We start from the raw sequence: 19,648 nt of genomic DNA, 5'->3' as shown, positions 1-19,648 counted from the left end.
CTCACCAATCTTCTCTTGGAAGGCAATCAACGATTCAGCGGAAAGAACTACAACACCTGGAAGCAGAGAATGATGACGAAGTCACCTTGAGGCATTTGTTATGAATATTGAGACTCGTCCTACCATAGTCAATGCTACTCAAGAGAAGTTTGATGAGCATAATCATAAAGCGGTTATGCTTATTAAGCTTTCAGTTACTGATGATCGGTTGCCTTAAGTGCTTTCTGGCAAGATAGCTGCAGAGATCTGGACAACATTAAAGGATCTCCATGAGACATAAGATAAAAGCAAACCTTCTTTCTGAAGAATCAACTATTCTCTATTATTATGGATGAGCACACGTCCTTATAGGAACATCTTCTAAAGATTAAGGACATTAAAGATAAGCTTGAGGCCATTGGCCATACAATGGAGGAAGAGGATATGGTGGTCATTACCCTGAAAAGTGTACCATCATCCTATGAGCACTATATTGAGACACTCAACATTACTGCAACCAATATTGACTTCAAATTTCCAAATTTGTGCACTAAACTTCTGTAGTAGGACCGTTGGAAACAACAGTTTGACAGTAGTGCTCCTTCACGCTCCTTTGAACAAGCTTTTTCAGCCCAGTACATGGATAAAGGCCCATCACAATCATCCACTCAGTCTCATAATAGCTCCAAGAAGAAGCAAATCTGGTGCAACTATTGCCACAAATTTGGTCATGTGATTGAAGAATGCAGGACTTGCATTGCTTCTGACCAGCGGAAGCAGGGAGGGTCTCAGCCACATGCCAACATTGCAGAACATGTAGACCTCTCTGGTCAACCCAAGGCTGCCTTTTACACTTTTTGAGGACATACAAAATTTCTGTTTTTTTAAGCTAGATTGACCATTAAGGGAGGGTGTTACGATATTAGATAGTTTCTATTTACTCTCTCTTCTGTCTATTTCTAATGGTCACTCTTTTTGTAATGTTTCCATAAACTCCTTTTGTTCGTTAGTTGTGGTCAATAAATATTGTTGTTGTATTAAACAAAGGAGATGAAAGCTCCTTATATAGATTTACAAAGATGTTTCTAAAAAAGGAAACAATTAGGAACTAAAGACGGAAATAGAAACTACTAAATAAACTAAAGACTAACTAAGATGACCATTAAAGAAACATTATAATATTCTAATAAAAATAATGTCTTAATATTGCCCATTGGTTTCTCTATCATTGTACTTTTACAATATGAGTACATATGACTCAAATGTATTACTACCATAGTAAATATTCGATCACATTCAGTTATCACACATGGAATCATGAAATTTTTTTTCCTCAAGTTGATGAAATTTTCAATATAGACAGGTTTTGTAAATTTTATTGTTGTTTGCTCCTGAAACATATAATATGTCAGATAAATGACACTGTCTGTCTAACAACTTTAACTTTGTTTTGTTTCATTGCTGCTGCCTCCTATGGTTTACCTTGACGCTTCATTATAAGAGGGTTCAGTTACTCTACTTTTAATTGTAAAGTTTCTGCAAATTCTTTTAACTTTGAATCAGACTTTTGATTCAGTCTTAAATTGCTGAGAATGATATCTTAATATTCTGAATGTTATGAAATGTTGAGGAAGTTAACACCTTGTTTAATGGAGATCCAATACTTCTAAAATCGATCTTGATTGAAGAAGAGTAATTCTGATTTATAATTTGCTGGATGAAGATACTTGAAGAAGCAGACTTAAGTTTTGTGTGTGTCCTTCAAACTGCATCAGCACCCATCTAAATATCTAAACCAAGAGACTTAACCCTCAAAGGATATGTCCCTATACTTGGTCGGCTATCATAACCTTTCTCAAAATCGGTGACCTTTTAAGACTTAGTTTAATATTAAACACTAACATACATATAATATTAGTTTAGTATTAATGCAAGCAAATCTGAAAAGTTGCCGCCTTATAAAGGAAATAATGAGAGTGTTTAGAGCCATTCGTAGACATCTAGATTTAGAAGAATAAGTGCGACCTGCACTTATAGACCTGGAGATTATCATGTTTCATTCTTAACATTAATAAAAGTAATGTTGTCACTGGCATAGAATGTGAGGCTTTGCCTTACTGTTACTTTTATACAGTTTAAAACATTCAAAATGCATAAAATGCCACACACTGGCACTCTTCATTAGTGCAATCTGCTTGGCTGGTCCGTTGTACAACACTGGTCTCTTTACTAGTGCAATCTGCTTGGCTGGTCCACTGCACATATTCAGAAAAGATCTGACAATGTCAAAATCAGTTTTATTTCCAATTTATCCAGGAGGTGAATGAATATTTGAATCTTGATCAAGTTTGTCCCCTCCCGATGACAAACCCTTTAGGTACAAGCCTAGTTGTATATTTGACTGACAAACCATCGGTCTGAATTTTGTTTGTAAAACCATTTGCAACCACTATCCTTTTTACTGAATCAAGTCAACAAGCACTAAAATTTTGTTTTACCCTAAAGCATTTTACTCAATTGTCGTGGGGGCTCCCTCCTTTGGTTTTCCTTGAGGCTTCTTTATAGGAGAGATCAGTCACTTAATTAGTAATGAAATGAGGGCTGTCACTAGCATAGAATGTGAGTCTGCCTAATTGGTACTTTTCTACAGTTAAAAGCATTCTTCAAAATGAATGAAACTGCCTCACAAAGGTGATTGAATATTTGAATCTTGATATTTATTCTTCAAGTAGACTTGTATGTATATAAGCCTTTATGCTTTTCTCTTTTTTTTTAATATCGAGAAATTGGCACTAGCCATGACCCATTCGCATGGTCCTCATAACATGGTACCTAAAACCGTGGTATAAAAAATCGTTTGGGGAAAAAATTGGCAAACCAAAAGCGTAAGTTTGTTTTTTGAAAAAACCTGATTTGAGACTTAAAAATTAAAAAAAATATAGAAAAATAGACAAAAGCTACTCTTTCTTTTCAAACTTGAAGGACATTTCCATATCATAGAGAAAATGAAATAGAGAGTTAAACCTATGAACTGTTGAAAATAGATTCTTGTTGTTCATATTCCAATTGCTGATCTCATTGCATTGCACAAAGTCTACTTCTATAGTACGTAAATAATAGCTAGATCGCGACAGTTCAAAGTATACTTCATTGTGATGATTATATTCATGTTCATATTTTCCTTTTTGAATTTCCTACATCATTGTCTTTTTAATCTGTGACTGGTTGTGAATGGATTGAAGTAATGCTTAGGACTTGTAGATTCTGGTGCATATTATTCTTGTGGTGATTGCGAAAGGAATCATACTCTGGCTAAATTACCTCAGAAACAGAATTTTGTTGGCAACAGTGAAATTTTGTTGTTTTATAGAACATTCACTATTAACTTTTTTGATCTCAACATGAACTTTTGGATGTATGATTTTACCAATTTTTTGTAAGAATTACCAATCATTATTTTCTTATCTTTTCTACCCACCGAAATAAAAGATGAATAGTTACCACTTAAATTCAATATAATTTTTTCCTATGACATGATCAACATCAACATGTATTTAAATTTATCAGACATTATTGCTAAATTTTACTTATACCTTGGACAAAAAGTAAAGCATTTTCAGTCCAGTTGAAACTCAAAAATAAATAATCGTTATCCCCCACCTTGACTTAACACAAATTGCAGGAGTATAACGCTATAATAAATGTCAGTGATTAGTATTAAAGAGATGATTAGCAAGTACTGAGAAGCATTGATGAACAAAATCAGCGAATTAAATAAAAAAGACATGGCCGACCTCATTAGTAAGCAAAAATTATCAAATATGATAATGATACATCAATTTGAGAAGGCTGACATGAAAAGCATTATGGCTTTTTGAATGGTTGCCACTTTTGAACATGATATAAGATGCAACAAGATGTGGAATGATAAACTGGTGTTGTAGTAAGATGAAATATTCTATAATATAAGAGCAGATAAGCGGAGAGAAATCTTAAAAGAAGTGAGCATCTAGCAGCAACAATAATATATTAAAAGCAGCAATTCTGTCATTTTAGAAGGCAATCAATACCAGCATTAGAGACTATCAGTATAAGGCAAACAGGCATTGCAATTAATATATTTTACTGGTCAGAATATTCAGATGGCGCTTGGAGCAGCAATTAGTGGTGCCCAAGAGTGCTAATCATCCATGGACAAGGAAATCCTCCAAAATGAAAAAAATCCACCACTTGGTACAATGTTGGCCCATGTGTGCTAGTTTGCTATGGGGAAGGAATTCCCTCAGTGTGAAAAAAATCCTTCACTATGCCTAAATAGTATTCTAGAGTGCTAATCCTCTATGGTCATGGATTTTCCCTAAAAACACAAAATCCTCCACCTTGTCTAATTAGTACCCAAGGGCGTGGATTTCACATGAGCAAGGAATTTGTCAAAACCTTCAAAAGCTCTTCACCTTGTCTCATATGCACTCAAGAGTGCTAATCCTTCATGGGTAAGGAATTTTTCATAACGTTAAAATCCTCTTCCCTATCTCATGTGTGCCAAAGGGAAGAGCTGAAGGGGGTGGATATAATTTGGCTAAGTGTATGAAAGTCGCACTCCTATCTAATATGCACTAAGGCCAAAATTTAACGAAGTGTTGGAAATATTGGAAATTTAACTATGAAATCCTCTCATATGTCTAAAATGTGCCAAGACCAAAGTTGATATGCAAAATATTGAAGTATAAAAGTTTGCTGAAGTTTTGAAAAGTCCACTTCTCTATCTAATGTGCACTCATGAATTAAGAATTGTGATAATGAATTAAACACCCAAATAAGTATTTTTACAAAAAAACAATTAAAGTGGCATGATAAATGACATTTGAATGTAAGAGATTTTTAACAATTTATAGGCTGACAAGACAAGATATTTGCCAGAATAAAAAATTGAAATGGTTTTTGGAGAGCATTAATGTAGTTACTAAAATGGATGACAAGACAAAATCTTTGCTTGAATAAAAACATGAAATTGTTTTTGGAGAGTATTATTGCAGTTGCTAAAATTAACTCATCATCAACTTAGCAGGTTGGTGGGCGCAATTCTTGATAACAAAGGTTTTTCATTTCAGTTTCATGCTTCAAGTTGAAGAGTCAAAGAAAAAGGGTGTGAGTTTTAAGGAAGTAGTTTGTGTTAATGTTTGGTAGCTTCAGTCGGCTAAACCTATGAGACTAGTATAAATATACATATATAAGTGTGATATAATTTCTATATATATATATATATATATATTTAGCCGATAGGCTTTCCCATTGGAGTTCACTCCAACCGGAAGTTGTCTCACGCTGGGAAAATAGTTGTCAGAAAATTTCTTGATCTACATCCGTCGCTTCTCAGGAATGGTGCAAGAAGAAAGTTGGGCTGAGTGCGGTTTGGCGGAGGGAGAGTTTGATCAGAGAAGTGACCTGTGGATTAGATAAAGCAATTATTGAAAGCTTTACGACCATTATTGAGAGCTCCAGCCAAAGGTCTCACGCCTGCAAAAATTGACGCTCGCTGGAAAAAATTGCCTGAATATATAGTATACAGCTCATGGTTCCAACAGCCTGCCGATTTTTCTGATTACAGGTTCAATCTAAACTTCATTAGTAATGGGTTTAAATATTAACCGAAAAATTAATTGCCAAGATTTGAAAAAACTGATAGCATGCAGAGCTTAAGCTTGAGAAACGCATTCTCCTAATGGGATTTCAATGGCTTTGGATTTTTGTGTCACCCAATTCCAATCCAATATTAGCGTTTCGGATGAAATCAGAAGATTGTGTAAGTAGAAACGATTGAAAGAAGCATTTCATATTTTGCAGAGTGCGAACTACCATAATGTGGGCATATCTGTGTATGTTTCTTTCTTGCAGGGTTGTGTAAATGTCAGAACCCTGCCACGGGGGAAATTGGTTCATGCCCATATTATTTTGTCTGGGATTCAATGTGAGGGAACATTCTTTTGGAACAATTTGATCACCTTGTATGCGAAGTGCAGGAGTTTGGCTGATGGTCGCAAAGTTTTGAACCAAATGCTCAATCCTTGTGTCATTTCATGGATTGCCATGATCACAGCTTATACCAGGTACGAGCATGCTGACGATGCCTTGGCTATTTTAAGACAAATGAGAAGGACATGTATAAAACCCGATCACTTCACCTTTTCTAGCGTTCTTCCAGCATGTACAAATTATAACGTTTTGAAGGAGCTTCATGGAAAGATTGTTAACAGTGGGTTTCAGTCCGATGTGTTTGTTGGAAATGCCCTGGTAGACATGTATGCAAAATGTGGGAATTTGGAGAATGCACGATATCTGTTTGACACAATGTCTCATCGAAATGTTGTGTCGTGGAATGCCATGATTGCAGCTTATGTGCAAATGGAAGCTTTGAGAAAGCTCTGAGACTCTTTGAGGAAATGCCTGAGCAAGATGATGTTTCGTGGACGACGATGATTGCGGGATATGGGCAGAATGGAAATGTTGAACGGGATTTGAAGTTTTTTAATCGGATGCCTGATAGAAGTTTGGTTTCGTGGAATGCCATGATCACTGTGTATGCACAGAATGGATTTTTGGATGAGGCTATGAAGTTGTTTGGAGTAATTCCAGGTCGAATTGTTGCAGCTTGGAATAGTATGATTGCAGGGTATGCACAGAATGGGCTGTGGGAAGATGCCCTGAAGCTGTTTGAACAAATCAACTGGAGAATGTGGAACCAAATGTAATGACATTTTCCAGTGTTCTCCTGGCTTGTGCCAGCTTGACAGCTCTAGAGCGCGGTAAGGAAATACACGAACAGATAACCAAAAGCGGGTTTCAGTCTAATATTTTTGTAGCAAGTGCCCTTGTACACATGTATGCGAAAAGTGGAAGTATACAAAATGCACGCAATGTGTTTGACAAAATGCGCAAAAAAGATGTGGTCTCCTGGACCGCAATGATTGAAGCATATGCAATGCATGGCTCTGCAAGGGAGGCCCTTGAGCTTTTCAAACAAATGCAATCTTCTGGCACAAAACCAAATCAGATTACATTAGTTGGAGTCTTGTCTGCATGCTGTATTAAAATAACCTTCATGTTTCTTTTTAATGCTCACTATTATATCTTATTATATCTTTGTAAATATTAGAATGTTTCTAATATTTAGGTGTAGTCTAGAATAGAATGTTTCTATTCTATTCGACTCCCCTCTTTGTATATATAGATCAGTTTGATCTCTGATTAATTCATTCAAGTATTCCGCCATTTACATTTGTAACATGGTATCAGAGCTAGGGTTTAAACCCTCTGTGCAAATCGATTGAAAAATTGTGTCTTCAGCTACTGGCGTTCTTGGAAACCCGTAGCTTAGTCTGTAAGTCACAAATCTGAAGGTCGTTTTTTCAAATCTGGAGGTCGTTTTTTCAAATCTGTTCACATCCAGATCTCAAAAAGTGGGATTTTTGGTTTTTTTTTCAAAAACGGGTCTGTCTATCCTTGTTGGATATTCTGCTCGCGTTTCAACAGCTGGGTTTTGTTGTTTTTTTCACCTGCAAACATCTTTTTTCTGCCTTTTTGACCTTTTTGGCCGCTGACTGTTATTCTGCTCGAAACCCTAGTTTTTGACTTCGGAAATTTTTTTTGAGCACATATTCTTGGTGGGTTTTTTGAAATCTCAAATGGGTCTTCATCAGATTTTTGTGGGTGCCTCGTTTTTTGTGCGTCGATTTTCGAGCCAGCGGATCCGGATTTCGACAACATTTTATTTCTGGGTTTTTTGAGCTCTTTTTTGGTTACTTCTCCAATTTTTTTGGGTCTTTCATTTTCTCACCTCGAAGTTTGTGCCATTTGAAATATTCACATATTATAAGCATCTGTATCAGCAGCATCAAAAGTTGGACTCAATTAAACAGCACGCCAATGCTGCCCAACACTCAGAGTAGAAAGAATCTATCTACCATGCCTTTATGGCCAGCATACCTGCAAATCATGTGAAATCTTCTGCTTGGTACATCGATTCTGGTGCCTCCCGACATTTCACTCATAGGCGTGATTGGTTTGTTGAATTCACTCCCTATTCTGACTCAGTAATCTTTGGAGGCGGTGAAGAATACAATATTGTCGGCAAGGGCAATGTTCAGATTCAGTCTGGAGGAAGAAAACTCATGTTTCTCAATGTATGTTATGTTCCTGGCATGAAACATAATCTTCTGTCTGTTAGTCAGATTATGAAGCACTCTCCTCAGTTGGATGTCGTTTTCAGTGGAAATAAGTGTTCGATTATTGATCGTGTTTCCCGCACTACCCTTGCTTTCGGTCTTGAGGATCATGGTATTTATAGGCTTGTAGATTCAGGCGATTCCCTTGAGCATGCCTTCATCGCCGAATCATCCGCTCTCAGCAGTCTCTGGCATCAGTGATACGGTCATCTGAACATTCAATATCTAGCACAACTTGCTTGAGATAATTTAGTCCATGGCCTACCTAATATTCAGACCCAGAACCATCGCGTTTGCGGAGCTTGCTAAGCAGGGAAGCAACATAGGACACCATTTAAGAATGGTGAATCATGGCAGGCATACAGAGTACTCCAGCTAGTCCATGCTAATGTATGTGGTCCTATGAATACTCCTTCTATTACTGGGAACAGGTATTTTTTACTCTTTGTGGATGATTTCAGTCGCAAAATGTGGGTATATTTTCTTAAGCAAAAATCAGATGCCTTTCTTGTATTTCAGCAGTTTAAAGCTCTAGTAGAAAAAGAGTCTGGTTCCTTCATCCGTACTCTTAGGACCGATAATGGGGGGGGAATTCTGTTCTTCTGCTTTCTCTGCCTTCTGTACTACTCATGGCATTAGACGTCAGTTCACCACACCTCACACCCCTCAGCAAAATGGTGTTGTAGAGCGTCGAAACCGTACCATCACAGAAATGGCTAGGACTATGCTAGAACATAGAAATGTTCCCAGAAAATATTGGGCAGAAGCAGTATCCACAGCTGTCTACCTTCTTAACCGGTCACCCACCCTTGCAGTTAATCATAAGACTCCTGAGGAAGCCTGGTCTGGTCGCAAACCTAGGATCAACCATTTGAAAGTTTTTGGCTCTTTGGCATATGTATGGATTCCTGATGCCAAACGCACTAAGTTGGATTCCAAAAGCCAGAAACTTATGTTTACAGGATACAGTCACACACATAAGGTCTACAGACTGATTGATGTAAATACTGATCGTTTAATCTTCAGTCGTGATGGTGTGTTTGATGAGGAATTTGGACCATTTCCGCTCTCTGACTCCCCACCACATTCCGAGATTCAGTCTTCAGCAATCTCTGACTTGGGTTCTTCTATTTTCTATGAGTCATCTGATGCTACTGATACACCACCTCAGTCACTTCCAGATAATACAACTCCTGCTCTTGCTTCTCATCCAGCTATTCCGTCAGCATCTGATATTGGCTCCTCGACTATTCGGCCAAAATGGTGGGCTCAAACGATTAGTGATCTTCGTCCTGATGAACTCATTGAGGGTAGAACCTCTAGAAATAAGAGCCTTCAGCACAACACAGTTAATATAGCTCTTATGGCCAACATCCACAGTATCCCTGAGCCCCAGATATATGCAGAGGCCAAAGGAATTCCAGAATGGGAACAAGCAATGGATTCTGAGCTTCAGAGTCTTCAAAAGAACCACACTTGGGGTCTTTCAGATCTCCCTCCTGGGAAGAAACCCATTAGCTGTAAATGGGTCTATAAGGTCAAGTACCATGCAGATCGTACCTTGGACAAATACAAAGCTAGACTTGTTGCTCGAGGATTCACCCAGTGCGAAGGCATTGATTATGAGGAGACATTTGCACCGACAGCCAAGATGAGCACTATTCGCATTCTTCTTGCAATTGCAGCTCAATATGGTTGGAAAGTTCATCAGATGGATGTGAAGAGCGCCTTTCTCAATGGTGAATTACAGGAAGAAGTCTACATGACGCAGCCCCCAGGTTTTAAGGTTGCCGGTTCAGAACACAAAGTATGTAGACTCCAGAAGGCCCTCTATGGTCTTAAACAGGCCCCTAGGGCTTGGTACATAAAGATTGATCATTACTTGGTTGCTCAAGGATTTCAGCGTAGTCCGTCAGACAATAATCTATATATTAAACACTCTGGTAATGATATTCTTTTTCTTGTTGTCTATGTGGATGATTTGATCATTACTGGAAATTCAGAACATTTGATTTCAGAAATCAAACAGGATCTATGCAGAACTTTTGATATGACAGATCTCGGATTGCTTCATTATTGTTTAGGTATTGAGGTTTGGCAGATTGACAATAGTATTTTTTTGTCTCAGTCCAAGTATGCCAGAAGTTTGCTTGATAGGTTTCGAATGCAGGATTGCAAATCTGCCTCCACTCCAATGGAGACTGGTCTGAAATTGTCCGCACAATCTGTTTCTCCTCCTGTAGATGAAACACTCTTCAGGCAGCTAGTAGGTAGTCTCATCTACCTTACTACTACTAGACCTGATCTCAGTTTTGCAGTCAGCTACATCTCACGGTTCATGACAAACCCCAAGACTGATCATTGGATTGCAGCGAAACGTGTGTTACGCTATGTACATGGTACTTTAGATTATGGTCTTCTTTACACAAGGAGTACTACTCCTCAGCTCAGTGGATTCACTGATTCCGATTGGGTCGGCTCAGTTGATGATAGGAAATCTACTTCTGGCTATGTGTTTAGTATCGGATCTGCAGCAGTTACTTGGACCAGTAAGAAGCAACAAGCACATGCACTCTCCTCTACAGAAGCAGAATATAGAGGAGCTGTCAAGGCAGCTTGTGAAGCAATTTGGCTCCGACAGATGCTTGCAGATATGCATATTCCTCAAGCAGGTTCGACTTCTTTGTTTTCAGACAATCAGGGCGTACTCAAACTTGCCAAGAACTTAGTGTTTCATGAACGAACCAAGCACATAGAGCTTCATTGCCATTACATCCGACAATTAGTAGAAGATGGATCTATTCAGTTACGCTATGTTCCTACCTCAGAGCAATCAGCAGATATTTTCACTAAACCCCTTGGTCCTGACAAGTTTGTTAAATTCAGGGGATCTATTGGTGTAGTAAATAGATTGAGCATTAAGGGGGGGGTATTAAAATAACCTTCATGTTTCTTTTTAATGCTCACTATTATATCTTATTATATCTCTGTAAATATTAGAATGTTTCTAATATTTAGGTGTAGTCTAGAATAGAATGTTTCTATTCTATTCGACTCCCCTCTTTGTATATATAGATCAGTTTGATCTCTGATTAATTCATTCAAGTATTCCGCCATTTACATTTGTAACATGCTGCCATGCTGGTTTAATAGATGAAGGTTGGCATTATTTTAATGGTATGAGTCAATGCTACCATATTGTACCTACAATGGAGCACTACGGTTGCATGGTTGATCTTCTTGGTCGTGCTGGGCAACTTGACGAGGCAAAATATTTTATCAAGAGAATACCAATAGAACCTGATGTTACCATATGGAGATCTTTGTTTGGTGGCTGTAAAGCTCATAACAATGCAAAGCTTGGAGAGTGTGTGGCCGGACACCTTTTCGAGTTAGACACTGAAAATGCCTCGCCATTTCTACAGTTGGCAAATATCTATGCTGCAGCAGGGAGGTGGGATGGTATTCAGAAGGTGCAGGAAATGATGAATGAGAGACAGATAAAAAAGATGCCTGGTTGTAGTTGGATTGAGGTTGACAAGAAGATTTATTCTTTTGTTGTAGGGGACACTTCACAATCACAAACAGAAAACATATGGGGAATGTAGGACAAACTGACTAGGGAAAAAATATATGCTTACTCCAAGACTTGAAATGGATACCATCCAGGAGCATAAGACTTGAATCCTTTACAAATTACAGATTAAAAATGGCAGTTGCATGGGTATTTCACTTATAATAGATTGGGGACCTAATCAACTCATTCGAATGATTAGGTGGCTCCAGTTTCTTTTCAGTGTTGGGTCTAAAAATCCTGTGCACTATTCGGTCGATACCTGCTGTTCTTGCAGAAATAGCTCACCTCTGCATTGCTTGTTAGTCCAGTAGGTTTGCTGTGAGGGGATTCTCTTCAAAGGTGTGGCTACACACACTCTGATCATTTTTTTGCCATGCTTGCTTACGTTGTTTCAGTTGCTCTGTCCGCATTTTCTTTGTGTTGGGGCATGAAGCTCAACAGTCACACGACTGTTTGTTGGCTTTCAACTCTTAGTATTCATAGAACTCTTTATAATGGCTGTGTGCATCCCATTTACTTTGTATCGGATATTTGACTAATGGTAATTCCCTGCTGGAGTGTGGATGTAGGCAAGTTATGTCAAACCACGATAAAACATTCTGTCATTGTTTTGTCTTCTGAGTTTCCATTTTTCATTAATATCTCTGCTCGTTTAATATTTACATTTTGTGTTTTAATTTTCTGATCATTTTCTTGTTAATGTGCAGGGACCTCTTGTATGAATTCCATGGGTCCAAGGTTATTTAAGGCATTCTATAAAACAGTTTGCACTACCTATGCTTCAGCATTGTGACTATCTTGCAAACACATTTTCCTTTGAACTTGTTCTACTCTGCCAAATTTTGAACACCAGAGTACTGGACTATGCTAAGTCTCATACAAATTTTCAAAAGCATATGCTTCTCCCCTAACAATATTATTGAGTTTTTAAATAGGCAATATCAGTTGTCTTTGAGTTCAATTCAGTTTGTGAAACATCTCGTTGAGAGATTTTGGGATTATAGAATGACATCATCTCGTTTATTACAATCACACAATGCGAGTCTATGTAAAGACAAACACTTAGCAGCAGTGTGATGAGGTTTGCAGGGATAAAAACTTTCAAGCTAGAACATTTGATAATCAGCCCCCTTCCTTTGTACTTTGATTGATGTCCAATACCCTATTTCAAAGATCTTTTTCAGGTGTTCTAAGATAGCAATGATGGTGAAAAATCCAAACCTTCACTTTTTCTGTTTGATTCAGTCATATTTAGTTTCTTCTTTTCCTTCCAATAATTTAAAACAACTTATTGTGAACTGTACATAATCAAATGAATGGGAAAATGTCCCAAAGTAGTTGAAAACTTTCAGGAGAAGTTAGGCTGCCTGCATTTGAACCCTTGTGGTATGCTTGTCTTTTAATCATCTCTTCGAGTATTGATTGTGTTGTGAAGACCGTAAAAATTAAAAATATGCTTCCACCTCTACTTCACCACCTTGTTATATATAGTCAGTGGCTATCCAGCCAGCTAAAGTCCAATCCATACAAAGTAGTTGCATTTTAGCTGGCTGGATAGCTGTCTCCTATTGTAAAATTTTAATTGGTTGGATAGCTGTCTCCTATTGACATGTAAATGGAGTTTTGAATTATTTGTATGATCTTACAAAACTAAAAGTTTGTTTGTTTGGTTTGATATGACTGATTTTCTATAAAGAAAAAATGTTCATATTTGTTTAAGTTTGGTGCACATTCATCAAAACAATTAAATCACATGAAATTTCAAGTTTTTGTTTTGATGCTACAAATCATTGCACAAACTATATAATTGCATGGAAATCTAATTTCTCCTTTAATTTTATTATGAGATTTTGATTTGAATATATATTTTTTTGATGATTAAATTTGCACAAAAATACCTAAATCAGAGATAATTTAATGTATAAACTTTCATAAATTAAGAGTTTAAGATTGAGATTATTAAGATATTCTAATGATTGAATAATCTTAAGCTATATCATTTCATAATAAATGGGCCCCACATAAAATTCAAGGACATTGTCACACAACATAAATATTAATTTGGGCAATCTTTGACTATTTTGCTAACACTCGAAGCACTCAAAAGTTTTACATGACATATTTATACAACACAACAACGTACGAGTAAATAATATGGGCTTGAATACAACACTTATTCACTTACAACATACTTTTTGTTTTGTTATTTCTAAATAATTCCATTACTTAATAACTAAGTTTGTTTAAACATCATCTAGATCAAAAGTAAAACCGTTGATAGAAATTATATGCTTCAACATAATAGAATATAAATATTTATGTTATTTTTATTGCTTATATATATATATATATATATAAAATTTGTTAAGAAGTAGCTTCAAATAGTTATAAGTTTTTAGATATGACAAGTGTGGTGCAGAGGACCAAGCAAGCAAGGGATCATGTATTAAAATAAAGTGTGGTTTTGCAATTTTGTGAACAAAAGATAACATACAACTATAAAATTAGTGATGGTCGATGTTAATGAACTCTAATGAGTTGATGCATTTAGTTGTCTCTACACTTGTGAGTTGCATTTAGAACACACATGTGCATATTTTGTAAAATAGTATTCATTTTACATAACATTGGGCCAATCTATTTAGCACAAAAATTGACTATTTTTGTAAATTCATCAAGTCAAGATTGATTTCAACATTCAATTATGTCATATTATTATATTGAAAACTTTTCTAGCCTAGTTATCACTGATCTACTTATCTTAGACCCAAGATTAGAAAAAATGATTGCTCTATCGCAAAAGATTGTTGGCATGAACACTTCAACTATCTCAAATTGGCTTGCTACATTCTAGAGTTAACAATTGTAGGATTTGACTTATTTGCATGGAAAGGAAAAATTGAGCTATGGATGTAGAGCTAATTGTTTTAAATGTATCATTCTAGGACACTTGCACATCATGAAAACCATATCTTGATAAATGAATAAAGAAAATAACATTGTCTTATTAGTAATCGCTCTCTTCCAAGAGTATTTACAACCAACTGACCTAAGTGATTGGGAGGATTTTGTGGACCAAATAGGAAAATAAAAAAGGTCTTCCCATAACCTTATGGAATCATTGTCTCTACTCAAAAGATAGATGCAATCTAAACATTATTGACCCATATACCTAGAATACATGTCTTATTACAAAATACATTGTTAGGGCACTATATGGCGAAGCTCCTTGCAAATGTTTAGTTCGACACCATATCTAATTTACTACCACCAAATGATCTTGGGCTGAATTGTTTGGAAGGATAAACTCTTTGCTGCTCCATTTTTAAAACCCATGGGTTTATCCCCTTCACTTCTATTTGGTTTCCTTGTCAAATAACTTCCAGTAGGTTGTATTGTTTTCATAAAAGCTTGAGTCAATGTTATTTGATTACAATTCACAGTTCTATAATATTTAAAGTTGGTGTGAAAAAGATTTGAGATGTAGTATCCAACGCATTCCCAACAATTTTAATAAAGTAATGGGGCCAGTGCCTCGAGCGGTAAAGTGTATCATTTGTGTTCTTTCTATTCAGGAAGAGAACTCCCATGTAATTCTATGGTAATATAAACATTACCTATTCTGTTCGATAATATGAAATGTATTTTCAAAAAAAATAATGCTTTGGAAGTCTTGTTTGTTTGCTTTATTGATATCTGGCTACAGTCCATTGCAGGGCCATAGAGAATTAATCAAGTTGTAGAACCATAATTGCATATCTAACAATGCTCTAAATTTAAAGAATATCAAGGTACTTCCAGCTAAGTGAGATAGAGTTGAGTTTTTGACATTTCTCGTAGAGTATTGCATAGATGATCTGCTTTACAATTATTGGCTGCTCTGGACTTTTCCAACTCATTTTTTGATGCAAGCATATCATGTAATGCTGTTTGTTGTTATGATGCATAATTTTATTTCTGTATTTTGTTAGAAGATATGGGTCGGAGTGAGGATGTGACTTTGGAAAATGACACCTCATGGAAGGGCAGTGAGGATGCAAGTAAGTCATAAGTCAAAGAGGAAGAATAATTGCTACAAAGGTATAGCTACGTATGCAGATGTACCTTCTGCTGACGATGCACACAACAACGAAAGCGTGTAGTAGCTTTGCCATTGTGTTCTCAAATTCACACAACCCTAGGGGACTCAACATCCCTTGCTTTGAGGGTGTACATGGCCCAAATTTTGGTCCTCCTATTCTTCACATTCTCCCGTGGGTTTAAGTAAACATGCATGATTTTCTAAAATTCTCTAAGCTATCATTCTGCAAGCTCATTGGTAGGCTCTTTGATAAATTTGCTTGATCATTGATAATGATTAGGTTTCCACAAGCTGTATTACACATCAGTTTTGCATTTATTTTGATAAGTTTTTATAGGTTTTTCTCATTGGTTGGCTTACTTATTTTAGAAGCCCAAGTCCATTTATTCTTACAATAGGTTCAGGTATGTGAAATCATTTTTGCACCAAACTTCTATGTAATCCACTTTAAATTATTCTCTTTCTTAAATTCTTGAAAATTATTGTTACTTAAAAATTATAGTAGTTTACAATCTATAGGTTCACACTTGGTTATTAAGAAGAGGAAATGAAAAAGATTTATAATTACAAATACTACATTATTTAGTGTTTCATGCATTTGAATAGTATGCTTTTTTTTGAAGATGACCTATAAAAAATGCATTAGGACATTATTAATTTTCAGAAGGAAATGCTCTGGCTCCTTCCGAAATGCAACCATGTTTTTCATCTTAAGTGCATCGACATGTGGGTGTGTTCTCACATTACTTGTCTTGTCTATAGAGTCAATCTGATCCCCATTGAATAATGAGTTCCATTTGGAAATGTTGACTCTTTTGCCGAGCAAAAATTTGTCATCATTGTAGATCGTGTAAATGATGAATCTTTGGTCGCAGTTAATTATGAATCTTCTCAAGTTGTTAGGGTTATAGAGGTGGACGAGAGCTCAGAGGCTGAGGATCTGAGAGGAAACAAAAAGATTCAGTGATCGCATTTGGTGGGGCATTCTTTGTTTTGTGTACGCAAAGATTTGGAGAAGCTGATGGAATGGTACATCGCTATGCCCTGTAGATTACTCTTGATTTGTATTGGAGTTGCAGTTATGTTGGAATGCACCATTCAAGGTCACAGGAAGTTTCTTCAAGCTTGAAGGACCAAACGACGCATGATGAAGGGTACAATATGCAGAAGTTGCAGACGAGATCTAAGTGCTGGGGCAGAATTGCAAGTATGAATCCTTTGACTATTTTGAGGTCTTTTTTTGAAAGCTTTGCTTCTCAGTTGCCTAAACCTTTGTAGTGATTATTCTTCCTCTTTGACTTACTTGCATCCTCACTGCCCTTCCATGAGGTGTCATTTTCCAAAGTTGCATCCTCACTTCGACCCATATCTTCTTAAAATATACAGAAATAAAATTATGCATCGTAACAACACAAGAATTGTATGCTATTTTTGCTTTAAAAAATGAGTTCAAAAAGTCCAGAGTAGAAAATAACTACAAAGCAGATCATCTGTGCAATACTTTACAAGAAATGTCAAAAACTCAACTTAGTTTCACTCAGTTGAAAGTACCTTGATATTCTTTGAATTTAGAGCATTGTTAGATATGCAATTATGGTTCTACACCTTGCTTAATCCTCTACGACTTTGTTCAATATTCTTTTTTTTAAAAGATTGCACGATAAATTGAAAATGGGAAGTTATACATTGACATATTTGTGATAGAAACTTGTATGTGGATGAAACCTATCCAGACTTCAAGGCTATTAGAAATACATCAATGCCAATAGTTCATTAAGCTTTTATTTTATAATTATTAGTATTTCTTTCAATGGAATAAATGGAACTATCTTTGAACTCTTCAAATCTATTGTGTATGGCTTAGTTTTTAATGTTTTGCAACCTTATGTGATCAATTTTGGTTTGCATTGATTGGTTTTAGTATTGAGCTTGTGTTCCTTATTAATTTTGCATTTTTACATTTAAAATATTTTGTCAGACTAAGAGAATGAGCTCTACACTCACTTTTAAAGTATTGATTGTTAAATTACTTTGTTTCTTCAATTCATGAAAAATATTCACTCACGAATTATAACATTCGATTTGTAATTAGGAATAAAACATGGTTATCGGGAGACTCATCTCCCCCCTAAAAGTCGCGTCTTGGAGATCGAGACGCGTCTCGGAGACTTTTCGCGTCTTTGGAGACCTCAAAAAAGGTTGGAGACTTCATGACGAAGTCTCCTGAAGTCTCCCCGTCTCCTAATCCAAAAAGTGAAGTCTCCCCGAAGTCTCTTGATAAAATATAAATGTAAAATATAATATTAAATAATTTTATATATTTTAGCCTTCTTTTTAATGCTTTTAATGCAAAAATTAAGACCACTGACAATTTAAATGATTAAATCATTTAAAATATTTTATTTAATAAATTAATAACTTTAAATGGTCTTAATGATTTGCCCCCGCTTGTGCTGCCATCAAAGGAACCTGAGTTGGAGAGTGATGATTTTTTGGAGAGCATGATAGCTGAAGACCTTGAGATGGATGATCACAACCTTGTGGAGTAGAAGACAGTACCATCGACATACTAATACTAGATATATTTCTGTTTTTTGTTTATTGTAGAAAATGTTCATTTTTGTTTGCATATTGGCAATTCAGCATCAAACTATACTTTTTTGAATTTAAAATTTGAATATGTAATGATAATCTCAGCGATTATCAATCTGATATGATGTTGATCATATGCAATATTTGAAAAACAAATGTCTATGAGATACAATATTGTGATCATGTGAGTTTTGAAATCTTTGACTCTATGAGTATATTTTAATTTTTTATGTGACATTAGTATTATTATTTACTTTAGCCTTTTAGTCTTATAGTATTACTATTTTCAAATTTTGTATTTACTTTTAGTATTAGACTCTTTAAACAATTAAAAAAATAAAAATAAAAAAATTGCCGTCTCCAAGTACCCCCGTCTCCTATTTGAAAAATTGCTGTACCGGTACCAGTACTAGTACCGGAGACCTCGAAGTCTCCCCGTCTCCTGGTGACCTTGGAATAAAATCAAAATTTTCCATGTATTTCAGTACAATTATACTTTCAAATTAAATATCTATTGGCGTACCTCTTGCACCTCTTTCTGGTGCAAGTGCTAGTTTATGTATATGTATATTAACATATATATTTAATATATGAGATATTATATATATTTATTATTTTATTAATTATAATGGATAAACATGTCTCATGAGGAGACATGTCTCTCCATGTGTCATTTACAATACATATAAGAGGAGATTGATGCATTTGGAAAGTATATACTAAGATGACAAAGCAATTACATCTGCAAATCTATCCTAAGAAATCAACATGGTATCAAAGCAGATACGAATATTTGGGAATTTAATTTTTACAAACTTTTAAATGAAATATGATCTGAGAACAATCTGAAATATAAGAAAGTCAAAGGCACATTAACAGATAAAGGCCAGAGCAGATATATTGCATGAAAAATGATAGCAGTGGATAATATTGTCAGCCATAGACATCCACTGAAACAAGATGATGGATCAATTTTTGCCTAATCTTATGGAGCGGTATTAAATGGCAACGAGTGATGCTGTCCAGTCTCTACAGCAGATTCTCATGAATTTTTAATTAGAGCCATAACAAAACAGTGATGAAAGACACATACACGTGCTGTAATACGGAACATATTTCAATGATGAAATATAGAGCAGCAGCATAGATAAGTCTATCAGAGGCATCACTGTAAATGCTGACAAAGTAGTAAATATG

The 19,648-nt window shown here is 35.9% G+C and overlaps 1 protein-coding gene and 1 pseudogene across 13 annotated transcripts in view; both read left to right on the top strand.

The window, feature by feature from the left end:
* The window catches only part of LOC149562792 (26S proteasome non-ATPase regulatory subunit 13 homolog B-like), a 94,865-nt gene that overhangs the window by 37,326 nt on the left and 37,891 nt on the right, over positions 1 to 19,648 (top strand). Inside the window, exon 3 of one of the 13 annotated variants that reach the window (XM_089826244.1) lies at positions 12,486 to 12,627. The exons of 11 other annotated variants lie outside the window; for them this stretch is intronic. In XM_089826244.1, coding sequence (XP_089682370.1) covers positions 12,486 to 12,500 — 15 coding nt within the window. In that variant the 3' untranslated portion in view covers positions 12,501 to 12,627. Of the gene's footprint in view, positions 1 to 12,485; positions 12,633 to 19,648 lie in introns of those variants that run through there. One more of the 13 variants, XM_089826248.1, reaches the window with a different exon arrangement.
* Positions 5,526 to 12,447, top strand: LOC149562793 (putative pentatricopeptide repeat-containing protein At5g59200, chloroplastic; annotated as a pseudogene).

Source organism: Cupressus sempervirens, chromosome 4 (genome assembly GCF_028749045.1).
Source record: "Cupressus sempervirens isolate cs-2001-9-10 chromosome 4, ASM2874904v1, whole genome shotgun sequence".
NCBI lineage: Eukaryota > Viridiplantae > Streptophyta > Pinopsida > Cupressales > Cupressaceae > Cupressus > Cupressus sempervirens.
The sequence above is the reverse complement of the archived record's forward strand: the minus strand, read 5'-3'. Positions and strand labels throughout refer to the sequence as shown.